The sequence below is a fragment of the Chlorocebus sabaeus genome, chromosome 25 (genome assembly GCF_047675955.1).
Source record: "Chlorocebus sabaeus isolate Y175 chromosome 25, mChlSab1.0.hap1, whole genome shotgun sequence".
Taxonomy (NCBI): domain Eukaryota; kingdom Metazoa; phylum Chordata; class Mammalia; order Primates; family Cercopithecidae; genus Chlorocebus; species Chlorocebus sabaeus.
In genome coordinates, this window is record NC_132928.1 from 86,030,595 (window position 1) to 86,045,905 (window position 15,311).

Consider the following 15,311-nt stretch of genomic DNA (forward strand, 5'->3'; position numbering starts at 1 on the left):
CAATTGTGACATAATTTTTACATCACTTTAATGTTTTATTCAAGTAATCCATAGACATGGTCTCAGCAGGGTAAAATGATAGAAACATAAACTCTTGCTGACCCCAAAGTCAAGGATTTCAATTTATCTTTCCAGTTTTTCTCCGTATTTGCCCATATATTTTTAGACAATACATTCATCTGCTAATGCCTGATTTCTATATCCCAAATACCATTCCTTGACCCATGATATAGGCTAACATGGATAGTGACCTGCTCCCTCCTCCATAATCACCCCCAGGTTCCTTACTCTTCTCCCACTGTCGCAGCAGAATTACATTCCACTTTATGTCTGCAATGAGGAGTTGACAACATCATTTCATCTTATAGAATTTATTGCTGCAATACAAAGAAAAAAAAAACTATTGCATTTGAACATGATAGTTAATATATCTCAGTTGAGAGAAATTTTTTTAAGAATATTAACTTCACTATTATTTTGCTATATCCCTCTCTAGGAATGTCCTTAAGCACATATTGGCCCTCCTGTATGAATTCCCTAGTTTTTCTATCTTTCCTAAATAGCAGTCTTTTCATGTTGTTGTTGCTTTTGTTTACCTTCAAATAGAGTTTTCTTACTTTGTCTTTTGAAACTTCCACTACATAGTTTTATCAATTACTATAATTTTAGTTTTCAAAAGTCCTTTAATGTTACCTTTCACATCCTTTCATATAGGAAATGATATTTATTTTATGGATTTCATACTTATACATCTCTGAAGATACAAATTTTGATCACAAAAAATTATTGTTTCTGCATGTTTTGGTCATTTTTAAAGTCATTGTATTTATGCATATGACTGTGTGTGATTGTGCATATTTGTGTGTGTTTGCACACTGGGAATCTTCCTCGTGCATGTTATACTTGCTCCAAATTCTGGTGATCTTTGGCTCTAGACTAATATTTAAGCCTAAAAACTCTGTTTCTTTTAGGCATACTGTGCCAAGCTGTTTACTGATGTCTTACATCTGGAGTGGTATTTTTAACACACCTCTACTTAGAAGTCTGTCGGGATTTTAGCTTCTTTTTGTTATTTAGGGAATTGAACATTCCTCCAAGTGCATTCTTTTGAAGGATTCATAGAGCAACATATAATGTTATCTAAGCACTAGAGAGGCAAAAGACAAAATCTGTAACCTATTTGGTAAGGGGTCCGCCTTAAATAGAGTATTCTGAAATTAGGCAAGGAGGCAAAAGAGAATGGATGATGATGAATATTGAAAATCAAGAGTGTGAATTAATATGACATTCCATAAAAGGGACATAGCAATAAGGATTTATTCTAGGTTTCTGAGTAGGAGGACCAAATTATGATAACTAACAAAAGAAGTTTGACTTGGTGTTATTGTACAAAGATCATTCAAGTTTCTCAAAATGAGAGACAAGCTGCTGCAGTTTTAGAAGTAAATCTGACAGAATAAACATGGGTTGGGTGGGGAGCTCATGCCTGCAATCGCAGCACTTTGCAGGGCCGAGATGGGGATTACTGATGCCAAGAGTTCAAAACCAGCCTGAGCAACACAGTGACACTTCATGTCTACAAAGATATAAATTTAACTAGGCATGGTGGCACGTGACTGCTTTCTCAGCTACTCAGGAGGCTGAGGCAGAAGGATCACTTAAGCCCAGAAGTTCAAGGCTGCAGTGAGCTATGATCTTGCCACTGCACTCCATCCTGGGTAACAGAGAGAGACCCTGTCACTTAAAAAAAAAGAAAAAGAATACATGTGGAAATATAACAAATCATTCTATAAAGACTAATTTATTCAAATACAAATCTGTAATGTATGCATTTATATTGACTTTCTATGCATAGGTATTCAATATAACATCTGACTTTGATTATATCTGAGTTTGTGTCAGGCAGTAAAACATTCATATTCTGTTGAAGTTGTAATAGAGATATCTTTCTTATAAATTTGCATATTTCTTAGAAAAAAATCTGGTAACAAATGTTGATCTCATCAAATGTGAAACTCTGGGTAAGAAAATAAGATTTCTTTTCCAAAATAGGTAAAAATCAGAACAAAGAAGTCTGAGCACAGTACAATAAAAGATTTTGAGATAGAGATCATATTCACATATTTGTATTATAGTATACTGTATAATTGTTTTATTTGATCATCAGTTACTCTTGTTAATCTCTTACTTGCCTAATTTATAAATTAAACTTTATCAGAAGTTTGTATAGACACAAAATAATAGTGTATTTAGGGTTCAGTATCAACCGCAGTTTCAAACATCCACTGGTCGACTTGGAATGCATCCCCTGCAGATAAGAGCAAATTACTGTACTTAACTTACCCTTCTGTCTCCCTTCAGGATGGATTGTAGGAAAGCCCCATGGAAAATTACAATCAAACATCAACTGATTTCATCTTGTTGGGGCTGTTCCCACAATCAAGAATTGGCCTTTTCCTCTTCATCCTCATTGTTTTCATTTTCCTAATGGCTCTAATTGGAAACCTATCCATGATTCTTCTCATCTCCTTGGACACCCACCTCCACACACCCATGTATTTCCTACTTAGTCAGCTCTCCCTCATTGACCTAAGTTACATCTCCACCATTGTTCCTAAGATGGCTTCTGATTTTCTGCATGGAAACAAGTCCATCTCCTTCACTGGGTGTGGGATTCAGAGTTTCTTCTTCTTGGCATTAGGAGGTGCAGAAGCACTGCTTTTGGCATCTATGGCCTATGATCGTTACATTGCTGTTTGCTTTCCTCTCCACTATCCCATCTGCATGAGCAAAAGAGTGTGTGCGCTGATGGTAACAGGATCTTGGATCATAGGCTCTATCAATGCTTGTGCTCACACTGTATATATTCTCCATATTCCTTATTGCCGATCCAGGGCCATCAATCATTTCTTCTGTGATGTCCCAGCCATGGTGACTCTGGCCTGCACGGACACCTGGGTCTATGAGGGCACAGTGTTTTTGAGCACCACCATCTTTCTGGTGTTTCCCTTCATTGGTATTTCATGTTCCTATGGCCGGGTTCTCCTTGCTGTCTACCGCATGAAATCTGCAGAAGGGAGGAAGAAGGCCTACCTGACCTGCAGCACCCACCTCACTGTAGTAACTTTCTACTATGCACCTTTTCTCTACACTAATCTACGTCCAAGATCCCTGCGATCTCCAACAGAGGACAAGGTTCTGGCTGTCTTCTACACCATCCTCACCCCAATGCTCAACCCCATCATCTACAGCCTGAGAAACAAGGAGGTGATGGGGGCCCTGACACGAGTGAGTCAGAGAATCTGCTCTGTGAAAATATAGACACACTTTCTGTTTAAGGCCCCAGGGCTCATATACACATCCATTCAGCAGTGTATAGTAATAAAATATTATTTCATTCCTAGAGTGCAGGAGTAAAAGTAACCAAGGGAAGAAGAAAATCACTGATGTCTGGACAAAATTGTTTTACACACACACACATATATATATGTATAAAATATGTATAAAATATATATATTTTTACAAATATATATTTTACAAATGCATATATTAGATATATAAAATTCTAAACAACCTTTTTTGTTCATGACATTTTTCCATAAATTTTGAATGTACATATTTTTGCTGATATGTTGTTAAGTAGAATTTTTTTTTGTTCATGCAGAAATGAAAATGAAAATGGCATAACTGAAGTTGGCACTCAGCATAACAATTTTATTATTGTCAATTTATTTTCCAGTGATTAAATTGTTTTTGGTTATGTCTAAAACAAAAACTAAAATCTCTTGACTTGGTGGGTCTAATTCTGTAAGATGTTTTCTCTTTCTTATCTTAGACACTTAACGTACCAGTTACTCTTTCTTTCAATTTAGGGGGACTTACTATTACTGAGATTTAGCAGAGGGCTTATCAGTGGTTCTTAAGTCCTGTTATCACTCTGGTTGGCCTATGACAAGTTTATGCTTTTTGTACTGAAATGAAACCCAGAGAAATGATTTAACATCAGGTAAATTTTAGATCAATAACAAAGACTGGAAGGTGCCATCAGTGATCAAGAATTATTACACTTAGGTCTTTAACCCATTTTATGTTGATTTTGGTGTAGCGTAAGAATTGGGAATTTAGTTTCATTTTTCTACATATGGGTATCCACTTTTACAGGCACCTTGCATTGAAGAGACTGTCAGTTTCCCAATAAATGCTCTTGGCACTGTTGTCAAATATCGGTTAACTATGTCAGGCACAGAAAGACAGATTTTGCATGTTCTCACTCCTACCTAGGAGCTAAAGTTTTTAAAAATTGAACTAATAGAAATAGATAATAGAATGATGGTCACCAGAGGGTCAGAAGGGTATAGGGGAGGGGGGATAAAGTGGGGATGGTTAATGGTTGCAAAAATATAGGTAGAATGAATAAAAGCCAGTATTTGGTAGCACAATAGAGTGACTGTAGTAAACAATAATTCATTGTAGAATATATTGTATATATTAAAAAATAACTGAAAGTTTGGAACTGGAATGCTCCCAACAGAAAGAAATGATACATATTTGGGGTGCTGGTCTTTATCAAAACATCACATACACTCTATAATTATATATTACTATTATGTATCCATAGTGATGAAAAATAAAAAAATTAAATCAGTTAGCTATGGATATGTGGATTTATTTCTGGATTCTCTGTTCTGTGTCATTGTTCTATGTGTCTGTTTTTATGCTAGTACTATTCTGTTTTGATTACTACATCTTTGTAGTATAGTTTGAAGTTTGCTACTGTTATGCCTCCAGCTTTGCTCTTTTTTTCAGGAATGATCTGGCTATTTGGGGTCTTTCATAATTCCATACAAATCATAGAATTGTTTTTACTATTTATGTGCAGAATGCCATTGGTATTTTGACAGACATTGCATTGAATCTGAGGTTTGGTCATTTAAATAATATTAATTCTTCCAATTCACAAGCATTGGATGTCTTTCCATTTGTTTGTATTCTTCATTTCCTTTCATCAGTATTTTGTACAAATAAATTCAATTGTTCTCTTCCATGACTAAAGTTAACAGTAAAGTATTACACAGTTAAAATTCTTGAAATGCTCTTTAATATCATTTCTATTTCGAAGCCTGTGAATATTTGTTTTCCATGTCGATGCAGTTAAAACATACATTTTGAACTTGTTTTATGAATCAGAGTAACTCCTTTTTGTGCTTTGTTGCAATGAGCAGTGTATATTTTTATTTTGTAATAATTTGCTAACAATGTTTATTGCCTAATCTTCCTGGCTTTTCCTTTTCTGATATTCAGTGAACACAACAGGCATAGGCTCTGGGACAGAGGGAAATAGGCATCCCATCAGCAGTCACTTGCTGCTGCCAGGGCAAGCACCTCCTCTCTTCCAAGCTAGGGACACTCATACCCTACTGCCACCTGCGCTGCTGCTTCTGTCATCACCACCAGCATGAGCCCAGTCATACCCCAGACACTGCTTGGGTCCTGTGGTGCTGGGAAGTATTATAAGATGTGTGTGTGTGTGTGTGTGTGTGTGTGTGTGTGTGCGCGCGCGCATGAGAAGACCAGGCCAGTTGCCCCACGTGGTTCTTGCCTGAGCCCACTTGTGTAGTCACTACCAGTAGACCCAAACTGTGTGCACATGCTGCCAGCCTGTCTAGCTCCTCTATCACATTCGTACTCAGAGATGAAATTATAAAATATTTCAATGACAACAGCAGAGCATGAAAACCACGCATGGAGCCCTTTGAGTGTGGAACCCTGTGCATATGCCCACAGGGCCATCCTGAGAAGGATGGAAAGAGTGGACAGGAAGTGAATGATATCATGCAGTCTGGGCTAGTGGTGGGAATGTGCGATGGTCTGAGTGTTTGTATCCTCCCCAAATCTACATACTTAAATCTAAACCCCTAAAATGAGAGTATTAGGAGTAGGGACCTTTTGGGAAATGATTAGGTCATGAGGGTAGCACCCTCTTGAATAAGATGAATGCCTTTCTAAAGGAGACTCAAGAGAACTTGTTTGTCCCTTCTACCGTGTGGGGTCACAGCAGATGGTGCCATCTATGGTGTCATAGAAGCCACCGTCTGTGAACCAGAAAGCAACGTTTCTCTAGACACTGAATCTTCAGGCACCTTGTCTTGGGCTTCCCAGCTTCCACAGCTCTGAAAAATACATTTGTCTTGTTTATAATTCATCCAGTTTAAGATATTTTTTCATAGCAGCTTGAATACACTAAGATGGAATGTCTGCTGTTTTTGTTAGTTGTTATTACTGGAAAGAGCCTGAGGGTGGACTGAATTGAGCAGTGGTGCCCAGTTCAGACCCTTTACCCATTCCAGGTAGTGATTCATGGAGGGAAGCAGGAGACCTAGCTCTATGATTTTCTGTGACATACCATGGCCTTGGGGAAATCATTCCATCTCTCTGAAGTTAGTTTACTGAAAAACAATATGGATGGCTTGTACCTTATCAGTAAATGGCATCATTGAAGTCCCACCTGCTGACATTCCTGTAGAGGCAAGGTGAATCCTTGCCAATGACCCTGGGATTTTTTCATGTCAATGACCCTGGGATTGGAGATAAAGAGGTCACCCCTCTGACATGCTGTCTGCACTTTGAGGCCACTCCTTTCCCCTTAAGGTCATTAAGAAGAACAACATAAAAAGAAGTACAATTATTCAAATCTGTCAATTGCTACATTGTTTATGAGAATGTACTACAGATAATTTTGAAAGTTGGATAATAATTCCTTTGGTGGGGAAATTAACGAATTCATTACCTCACAGAGTCCTTGGCTCACTGTTCATTGTGCCTGGTTTTAGTCATTTTTCTTTCCCTCCAAATGTTATGCTGTGGTTATTATTTTGCACTTCACAGTCATTCTGTGTTTCATGCCCTTAGATTACGAGATGCAAATTTTATGTCACATGCTATCTATATGGCTTTCATAACATAGACTGTGTGCATTTAGAGATTTCTTATGTGTTACATTAGCAAAATTCGATTTATGGAAAAGGACGTGAGTATTCTTTCTATTTTAAAGGATGAGTATCTTTCTCATCACAAGAAGTTGTGGTTCAATAGTGAAATAGAGTAAATTGAAGGAATGAATGATATGCCATTGACAAATATGCTGAGTTGGCATATTTATTAGTTTGAACTGAAAACATTGAAGACATTTTGGCTAACAGTAGAGGGAAAGGTTATCTGACTTGTCTTTTTCAGCATGCAGCAAGCTCTAAAGATTCCTCCAGGAATCTTTGGTACATTCGGATACTCTTCTGTACCCTCCCTGTAATGGAACAGAAAATAGCCCTTATCACTAGAGCCTGGGAATTGGGGGAATGCAGTGAACCTGAATAAATACACTACCAGAATTAACTCTTGTTTTTCACTATCTTTACACCCCCATATACCTCCTAGGGACTCCCCTGGAATTTATGGCTTCGAGCCAGTTTCTCTCTCTTTTTTTTTTTTTTGTAATTTTTTCTGCAATTTATCATTCTTTTTCTAAAAGTATAAAAACATCTTGCTTTGACAATTTATTTAGATTTCACACTCTTGTGAGGATTCCCATGTACATGTGAAATGCATAAAACTTATATGCTTTTCCCTTATTATTCCATCTTGTATCAATTTATTTCCTAGACCTGGGCAAAAAGCTCACATAAGGAATAAAATGGGTGAGGTGGAGGTAATCCCTCATGTTTTCACAGAATAAGTAACTTCCTTTCGTAAGATTTATGTCAATGACCAGTACTAATTTTTTTACTTGCCTTTAAAATCTGAAAAAAAAATAGACAATGACTTTAAAGGCTAAATATCTTTTTAATCACTGAATAATTATTCAGTAATTATAGCATGGTAAGAAAATGCAAAGATATATACATGGATTCCACAGATTGGATGGAGGTCAATTTGACATTTGGGACTTAATCTCTGCCATTTTGTCTCTTTACCACAAATTCAACATAAGATCCTTTTAATTTTGTCTGCTAAATATTTTTAAATACATTTATATTCCTAAATCCCTGTGATCACTGCCCTTACTTTTCATAGAATTTTCTAGTTAAATTTAAACTGACATTAAAAATCTGATTGTATCAATTGAAGTCCTTAATTGAAAGTGAAATAGAAAAATTATTTTTGTTGAGACATAAAAGAAACATATTTTTAAAAATCTATTGGCCCATAAATCTTCAGAAACACAGAAGAATCAGGCTTGGTAAACACACATTATGCACAATGCCCAGTATGAGCCTGGAATAAATTCCAGACATCACCAGAACACGGAGTAGATAAACGGGCATAATTTCCAGCCTAGGACTGTCAGATCGAGTAACCTCAAGGAAGATCACATTGCATAGGTTTGAGGAATTACTTGGAAGAAAATATTATTGAGAATTGGGTCTAGGAAGGAACTGGGCATGTGGGCTATGGCTCATGCAATTGACTTGCAGCAGATGGATGAGAAAGGATGGCAATATAATAAGTAATCTACAAGCCTGTTTGTAAGGCTTGTGATGGTAAGGTAAGGTGCCCTCTGGGAAGCAGGCTAATTGAACTGCCCGGATTCAAGGAAGGCAAAGACTCCAATGTCCGGTTCAGATGGACCATTGATGGTAATATACAAGGACAAATCTCCTAGTAGATTCAGGGGTCATGGACAATATTGGGCCAGAAATTTGCCCCAAGATCAGGATCCACAGCCAGAGAAAGAAGCCATGTCTGGACCTGAAGAGGAGGACTGCCTGTGTTTTTGTTGGGAGGCAATGACTGGGTAGAACTTTGGGGTGTCTTTCTGGACAGTGTTTAAATACGTTCATGGATAAAATGCAGTTTACATATTTAGATATTTGGTAGCTAGCAGAGCTCAGTATTACACACTTTGGCGAAGGCCATAGTGACTCATCAAAAATTCAGAATCTTACTTGTAAAGATAAGAACGGGTATTGGAAGGGGGCCGATTGGTCAGGGAGAACCTATTTTCGTCCATGCTTCCAGTGTGTTGGTATGAACTCTCCCCTCCTCCATCTCAGATTTCAGGATTTTCAGAATGGAATCCATTTTTTTTTTGCTTTGGCCCACAGGAGAAAGTCTAAGAAATATATAAATATACTAAGGGAACTTAAAAATTTCTTAGAAGTTTTGCCTTTACCAGAAGTAATGGGTTATTTACCTTCAGTATCCTCTATGCATTCTATAATTGTAAGCTGTCTGGTGAAATTAGAAGTGCCAATTAGCTAGTTGCAAAGATATTTCCCTGGTGCTAAAACTTCATTAGTGGAGATAGCTAGCAGGGATCAGATGCTAACTACTGAGTCAATAGACTTTATCGAAAGTAAGTGAATACAAGTATCTACCAGCCACAGAAGAAAGCATTAACTCCAGGAGGAGGAGAAGGGCTTAATGTCAGGAAGCAGACACGGGCTGTGTGGCACTGATTGAAAATGCAAGAAGAAATTCATTAGGGCTACTAATTTTATCACAAGTTAGAGTTAGTGACCTGATTATCTCATAAGTATTGAATGGTTTATCCCTATTTGCCCTATAAATTTTACCTTTTCAATGTGCAGTTTTACCAGCATAAAGCTTTTTTGAAAATCTAAGTATCATATTATAGCAGAAATGTCTACTTTTACTATTATCAACTAACACGTCTTTTTGGCCTCCTAATAAACTTTTGTTAGAAATATAGTTGCATTGTATCTTCCCAGGTAGTTTTAACTGACTTTCTATGAATCGCCAAATTTAATTGTTCCTAGATAGCTGCATGTTTTAAAGAAATCCAGAAAAATACTCCTAAATATGATAAAAATATTTGGTGCAATTCCTTGCTCATATTATTCTTGTAAATTATTTTTCTTTAATTTCTAAATAATACTTGTATTTTCTTTTTTTTTTTTTTTAGAATAAGACCCAAAGTTCAATATACAACAAATTGAAGAAATAGATAATTTTGGACTTGCAAATGTTCTAGTCAGATTATCACAGGGCAAACCGCAAAATTGGGGCTTAGCCCGGGATGCCATGTGGGTTCTTGCCTTCATGCAGGAAGGAATTCAAGAGCAAGCCAACAGAGTAAAGTGAAAGCAAGTCTATTGAAAAGTCAAGGAATAAAAAGGTGCCTCCCCCATAGGCAGAATAGCAGCAGGAGCTTACCACATACTTGGGGTTGTTATTTCTTGATTATATGCTCAACAAGGAGTGAATTCTTCATGAGTTTTCTGGGAAAGGTGATGGGAGTTCCAGGAACTGAGGGGTCTTCACCTTTTCAGACGATATAGGGTAACTTCTGGACCTTGCCATGGCATTTGTAAACTGTCATGGTGCTGGTGGGAGTTTCCTTTGGTATGCTAATGTATTCTAATTGTAGTGAGCAGTGAGGACCACCGGAGGTGGGTTTCATTGCCATGATGGTTTTGGTAGGTTTCGGTCAGCTTATTTACCACATCCTGTTTTATCAGTGGAGTCTTTGTTACTTGTATCTTGTGAAACAAGTCCAGCTGAATTCCTGTCTCGGAATATTCAAGGGCATTTTAAAAAACACACATGCTTGGGTTGAAGCTCCAGATTTCAGATTTTTAGTATAATTGAGATATGCCTTTTTCTTATGTCTATGTTTTAGTTAATTTTATCATAGGTATAAGTAATATATGACAATAACATAAGCATAAACTTAGGAAAACATTTAGAGTTTAGGCTGGTTTTCTTTACAGTCCCCATTCCTCATATACATTCTCTGTCTTCTCTCTAGTATAAAAAGGGTTTCCAGTTCATTGTGTATCTTTCCACAGGTAGATACATATGTGACCATATAATATTTTTATTAATAACTATTCTATTCTGCCTCTTACTTTTAAAAATGTTGTTATGGTAAAATTTAAAACACATACACAAAGCCATAGGCAAGATAACCACAAGGAAACAAGGTATTATAAATTGAACACCTGTGTGACCACTTGCCAGTTTAGGATACAGACCAATGTCAGCACTCTCAAAAGCCCTTTGCATTTCCATTTCCAAACAAAAAGTCCTCCTTCCACCTGAATGTAATTACTATCTTCTCTGGTAGTAATACTGTTCATACTTTCATTTATTTGTAAGTTCTACAGAAATCTGTAAACAGCATACGTTAATTTTAAACCACTTATTCTACTGAGTTTGGCCTCCAGTGAGTTTTATGTTTGCAGGACACATTCCTGTCTCTCATTTTTAATTAACATATAGTATTTCATTATATCATCGTATTACAATGTATTTAGCTATTTCAGGGTTGATGGGCACCTATTTGGATTCTATCACATCTGATGCTGTAATGGAGATTGCTATAGAAATCTGCTGGTCTTTCTGTGCAAGGGCTCTAACTGATTATAACTATATAACTGAATATAACTATATATAACTATAACCCAGGAATTCCTGGGTTATAGCACAAGTAAATTTCCAAATTTGCTAGAAAATACCACACTACTTCCAAAGAGTATGAAATTTGCACTCTATAGGAAGACTTTGGAGGTCATAGTGATCAAATTTATCATCCACACAATTTTTCTGTGCATTTCTTTTATTATTTTTAAAGTTTCACAATTCTGATACATGTAGTAACATTGCATGGTAGTATTACTTTACATTTCTCTGGTTTTTAGAGTAATATTTAATACTCTATATTAACATAGCATACTTCATTAATCCATTCTACTTTGGGACATTTTCAGTTTCTGAGTATTTTGAGTAATGCTGGTATGAATTTTCTTCTACACATCTATGATACATGTGCTTAAACTTTTATCTTTTTTATAGGTTTGTATGTATATATGTATATATGTGTATATGTATTGCTGTACACTTACTCAAGCATACATGTTATATATCAACATATATGTAATTTATAATATATAGAAGTGTATATAGAAATTACCTATATTTTATATAATATTCATAAATAAATACACATAATTAATATGTTTATAGATAAGTGCATATAAAATATATGTGTATTTAAGATATGTAACTATGAGTAGATATCATTCACATATACTTAAATAAGTGTATGTAAATATATATTTACATGTATTTGTATTACTATATGTAAGTATATTGAAGTATTATATATGTATATGTACATATACTTACATATAATTTAAGTTATCTCATGTATGTGTGCATATATAATCTGTCTATACATTAGGTAATTATTCCAAAAAGTTATAAAAATTTACATCCCAGTAACAGTATGTGAGAATGTGTTTGCCATTTTGTACCGAAAAACACTGTGTGCTCTAAACATGTAGATAGTTGCCAAATATATAAGTGAATATATATTTCTGAATGCCACTTATATTTGCATAAATGAGACGGAACATGTGGTATTTGGTTTTCTGTTCTTGCGATAGTTTGCTGAGAATGTTGGTTTCCAGCTGCATCCATGTCCCTACTAAGGACACGAACTCATCCTTTTTTATAGCTGTATAGTATTCCATGGTGTATACGTGCCACATTTTCTTAATCCAGTCTGTCACTGATGGACATTTGGGTTGATTCCAAGTCTTTGCTATTGTGAATAGTGCCGCAATAAACATACGTGTGCATGTGTCTTTATAGCAGCATGACTTATAATCCTTTGGGTATATACCCAGTAATGGGATGGCTGGGTCAAATGGTATTTCTAGTTCTAGATCCTTGAGGAATCGCCACACTGTCTTCCTCAATGGTTGAACTAGTTTACAGTCCCACCAACAGTGTGGAAGTGTTCCTATTTCTCCACATCCTCTCCAGCACCTGTTGTTTCCTGATTTTTTTAATGATTGCCATTCTAATTGGTGTGAGATGGTATCTCATTGTGGTTTTGATTTGCATTTCTTTGATGGCGAGTGATAAAGAGCATTTTTTCATTTATCTGTAGGCTGTATGAATGTCTTCTTTTGAGAAGTGTCTGTTCATATCCTTTGCCCACTTTTTAATGGGGTTGTTTGTTTTTTTCTTGTAAATTTGTTTGAGTTCTTTATAGGTTCTGGATATTAGCCCTTTGTCAGATGAGTAGATTGCAAAACTTTTCTCCCATTCTGTAGGTTGCCTGTTCACTCTGATGGTAGTTTCTTTTGCTGTGCAGAAGCTCTTTAGTTTAATGAGATCCCATTTGTCAATTTTGGCTTTTGTTGCCATTGCTTTTGGTGTTTTAGACATGAAGTCCTTGCCCATGCCTATGTCCTGAATGGTATTACCTAGGTTTTCTTCTAGGATTTTTATGGTATTAGGTCTAACATTTAAGTCTCTAATCCATCTTGAATTAATTTTCGTATAAGGAGTAAGGAAAGGATCCAGTTTCAGCTTTCTACTTATGGCTAGCCAATTTTCCCAGCAGCATTTATTAAATAGGGAATCCTTTCCCCATTTCTTGTTTTTGTCAGGTTTGTCAAAGATCAGATGGCTGTAGATGTGTGGTATTATTTCTGAGGACTCTGTTCTGTTCCATTGGTCTATATCTCTGTTTTGGTACCAGTACCATGCTGTTTTGGTTACTTTAGCCTTGTAGTGTAGTTTGAAGTCAGGTAGCGTGATGCCTCCAGCTTTGCTCTTTAGGCTTAGGATTGTCATGGCAGTGCGGGGTCTTTTTTGGTTCCATATGAACTTTAAAGCATTTTTTTTTCCAATTCTGTGAAGGAAGTCATTGGTAGCTTGATAGGGATGGCATTGAATCTATAAATTACCTTGGGCAGTATGGCCATTTTCACAATATTGATTCTTCCTTTCCATGAGCATGGTATGTTCTTCCATTTGTTTGTGTCCTCTTTTATTTCACTGAGCAGTGGTTTGTAGTTCTCCTTGAAGAGGTCCTTTACATCCCTTGTAAGTTGGATTCCTAGGTATTTTATTCTCTTTGAAGCTATTGTGAATGGGAGTTCATTCATGATTTGGCTCTCTGTCTGTTATTGGTGTATAGGAATGCTTGTGATTTTTGCACATTGATTTTGTATCCTGAGACTTTGCTGAAGTTTCTTATCAGCTTAAGGAGTTTGTGTGCTGAGACAATGGGGTTTTCTAAGTATACAATCATGTCATCTGCAAACACGGACAATTTTACTTCCTCTTTTCCTAATTGAATACCGTTTATTTCTTTCTCTTGCCTGATTGCCCTAGTCAGAACTTGCAACACTGTGTTGAATAGGAGTGGTGAGAGAGGGCATCCCTGTCTTGTGCCACTTTTCAAAGGGAATGCTTCCAGTTTTTGCCCATTCAGTATGATATTGGCTGTGGGTTTGTCATAAATAGCTCTTATTATTTTGAAATATGTTCCATCAATACCGAATTTATTGAGAGTTTTTAGCCTGGAGGGCTGTTGAATTTTGTCAAAGGCCTTTTCTGCATCTGTTGAGATAATCATGTGGTTTTTGTCTTTGGTTCTGTTTATATGCTGGATTACATTTATTGATTTGCGTATGTTGGACAAGCCTTGCATCCCAAGTGGGATGAAGCCTTCTTGATCATGGTGGCTAAGCTTTTTGATATGCTGCTGAATCTGGTTTGCCAGTATTTTATTGAGGATTTTTGCATCAATGTTCATCAGGGATATTGATCTAAAATTCTCTTTTTGTGTGTGTTTCTGTCAGGCTTTGGTATCAGGATGATGTTGGCCTCGTAAAATGAGTTAGGGAGGATTCCCTCTTTTTCTATTGATTGGAATAATTTCAGAAGGATTGGTACCAACTCCTCCTTGTACCTCTGGTAGAATTTGGCTGTGAATCCGTCTGGTCCTGGACTTTTTTTGGTTGGTAGGCTATTAATTATTGCCTCAATTTCAGAGCCTGCTATTGGTCTATTCAGGGATTCAACTTCTTCCTGGTTTAGTCTTGGGAGAGTGTAAGTGTCCAGGGAATTATCCTTTTTTTCTAGGTTTTCTAGTTTATTTGCGTAGAGGTATTTATAGTATTCTCTGATGGTAGTTTGTATTTCTGTGGGATCAGTGGTGATATCCCCTTTATCATTTTTTATTGCATCTATTTGGGAATCTGATTTAATTTTTAAAATAACTTTTAATTTTAAATCAAATTTATTCATATTCACTATATTAACACATATAATTTAAAAAATGCCTCATTAATTACCACACATATCCTCATCAGCAATAGCTTTCTTCTAGCATCATATCAAGTTTTCTTCCTTTGTTTTTCTTTTTCTTTCTTTTTAGTTTTTTTCTTTTCCTTTTTTAGTGACATGGTCTGACTCTCTTTCCCAGGCTGGTGTCCAATGGCTCAATCACTGTTCACTGCAGCTTTGACCTCCCAGGTTCAGCTGATCCTCCC

General features: G+C 36.4%; 1 protein-coding gene across 1 annotated transcript; it reads left to right on the plus strand.

Moving 5' to 3' along the window:
- Positions 1-2,240: 2,240 nt before the first annotated feature.
- LOC103230959 (olfactory receptor 2L8-like) lies at positions 2,241-3,321 on the plus strand. Its single transcript, XM_007990102.3, has one exon. The coding sequence runs from the start codon at positions 2,383-2,385 to the stop codon at positions 3,319-3,321; it is 939 nt and encodes a 312-aa protein (XP_007988293.2). The 5' UTR covers positions 2,241-2,382.
- The last annotated feature ends 11,990 nt before the right edge of the window (positions 3,322-15,311 follow it).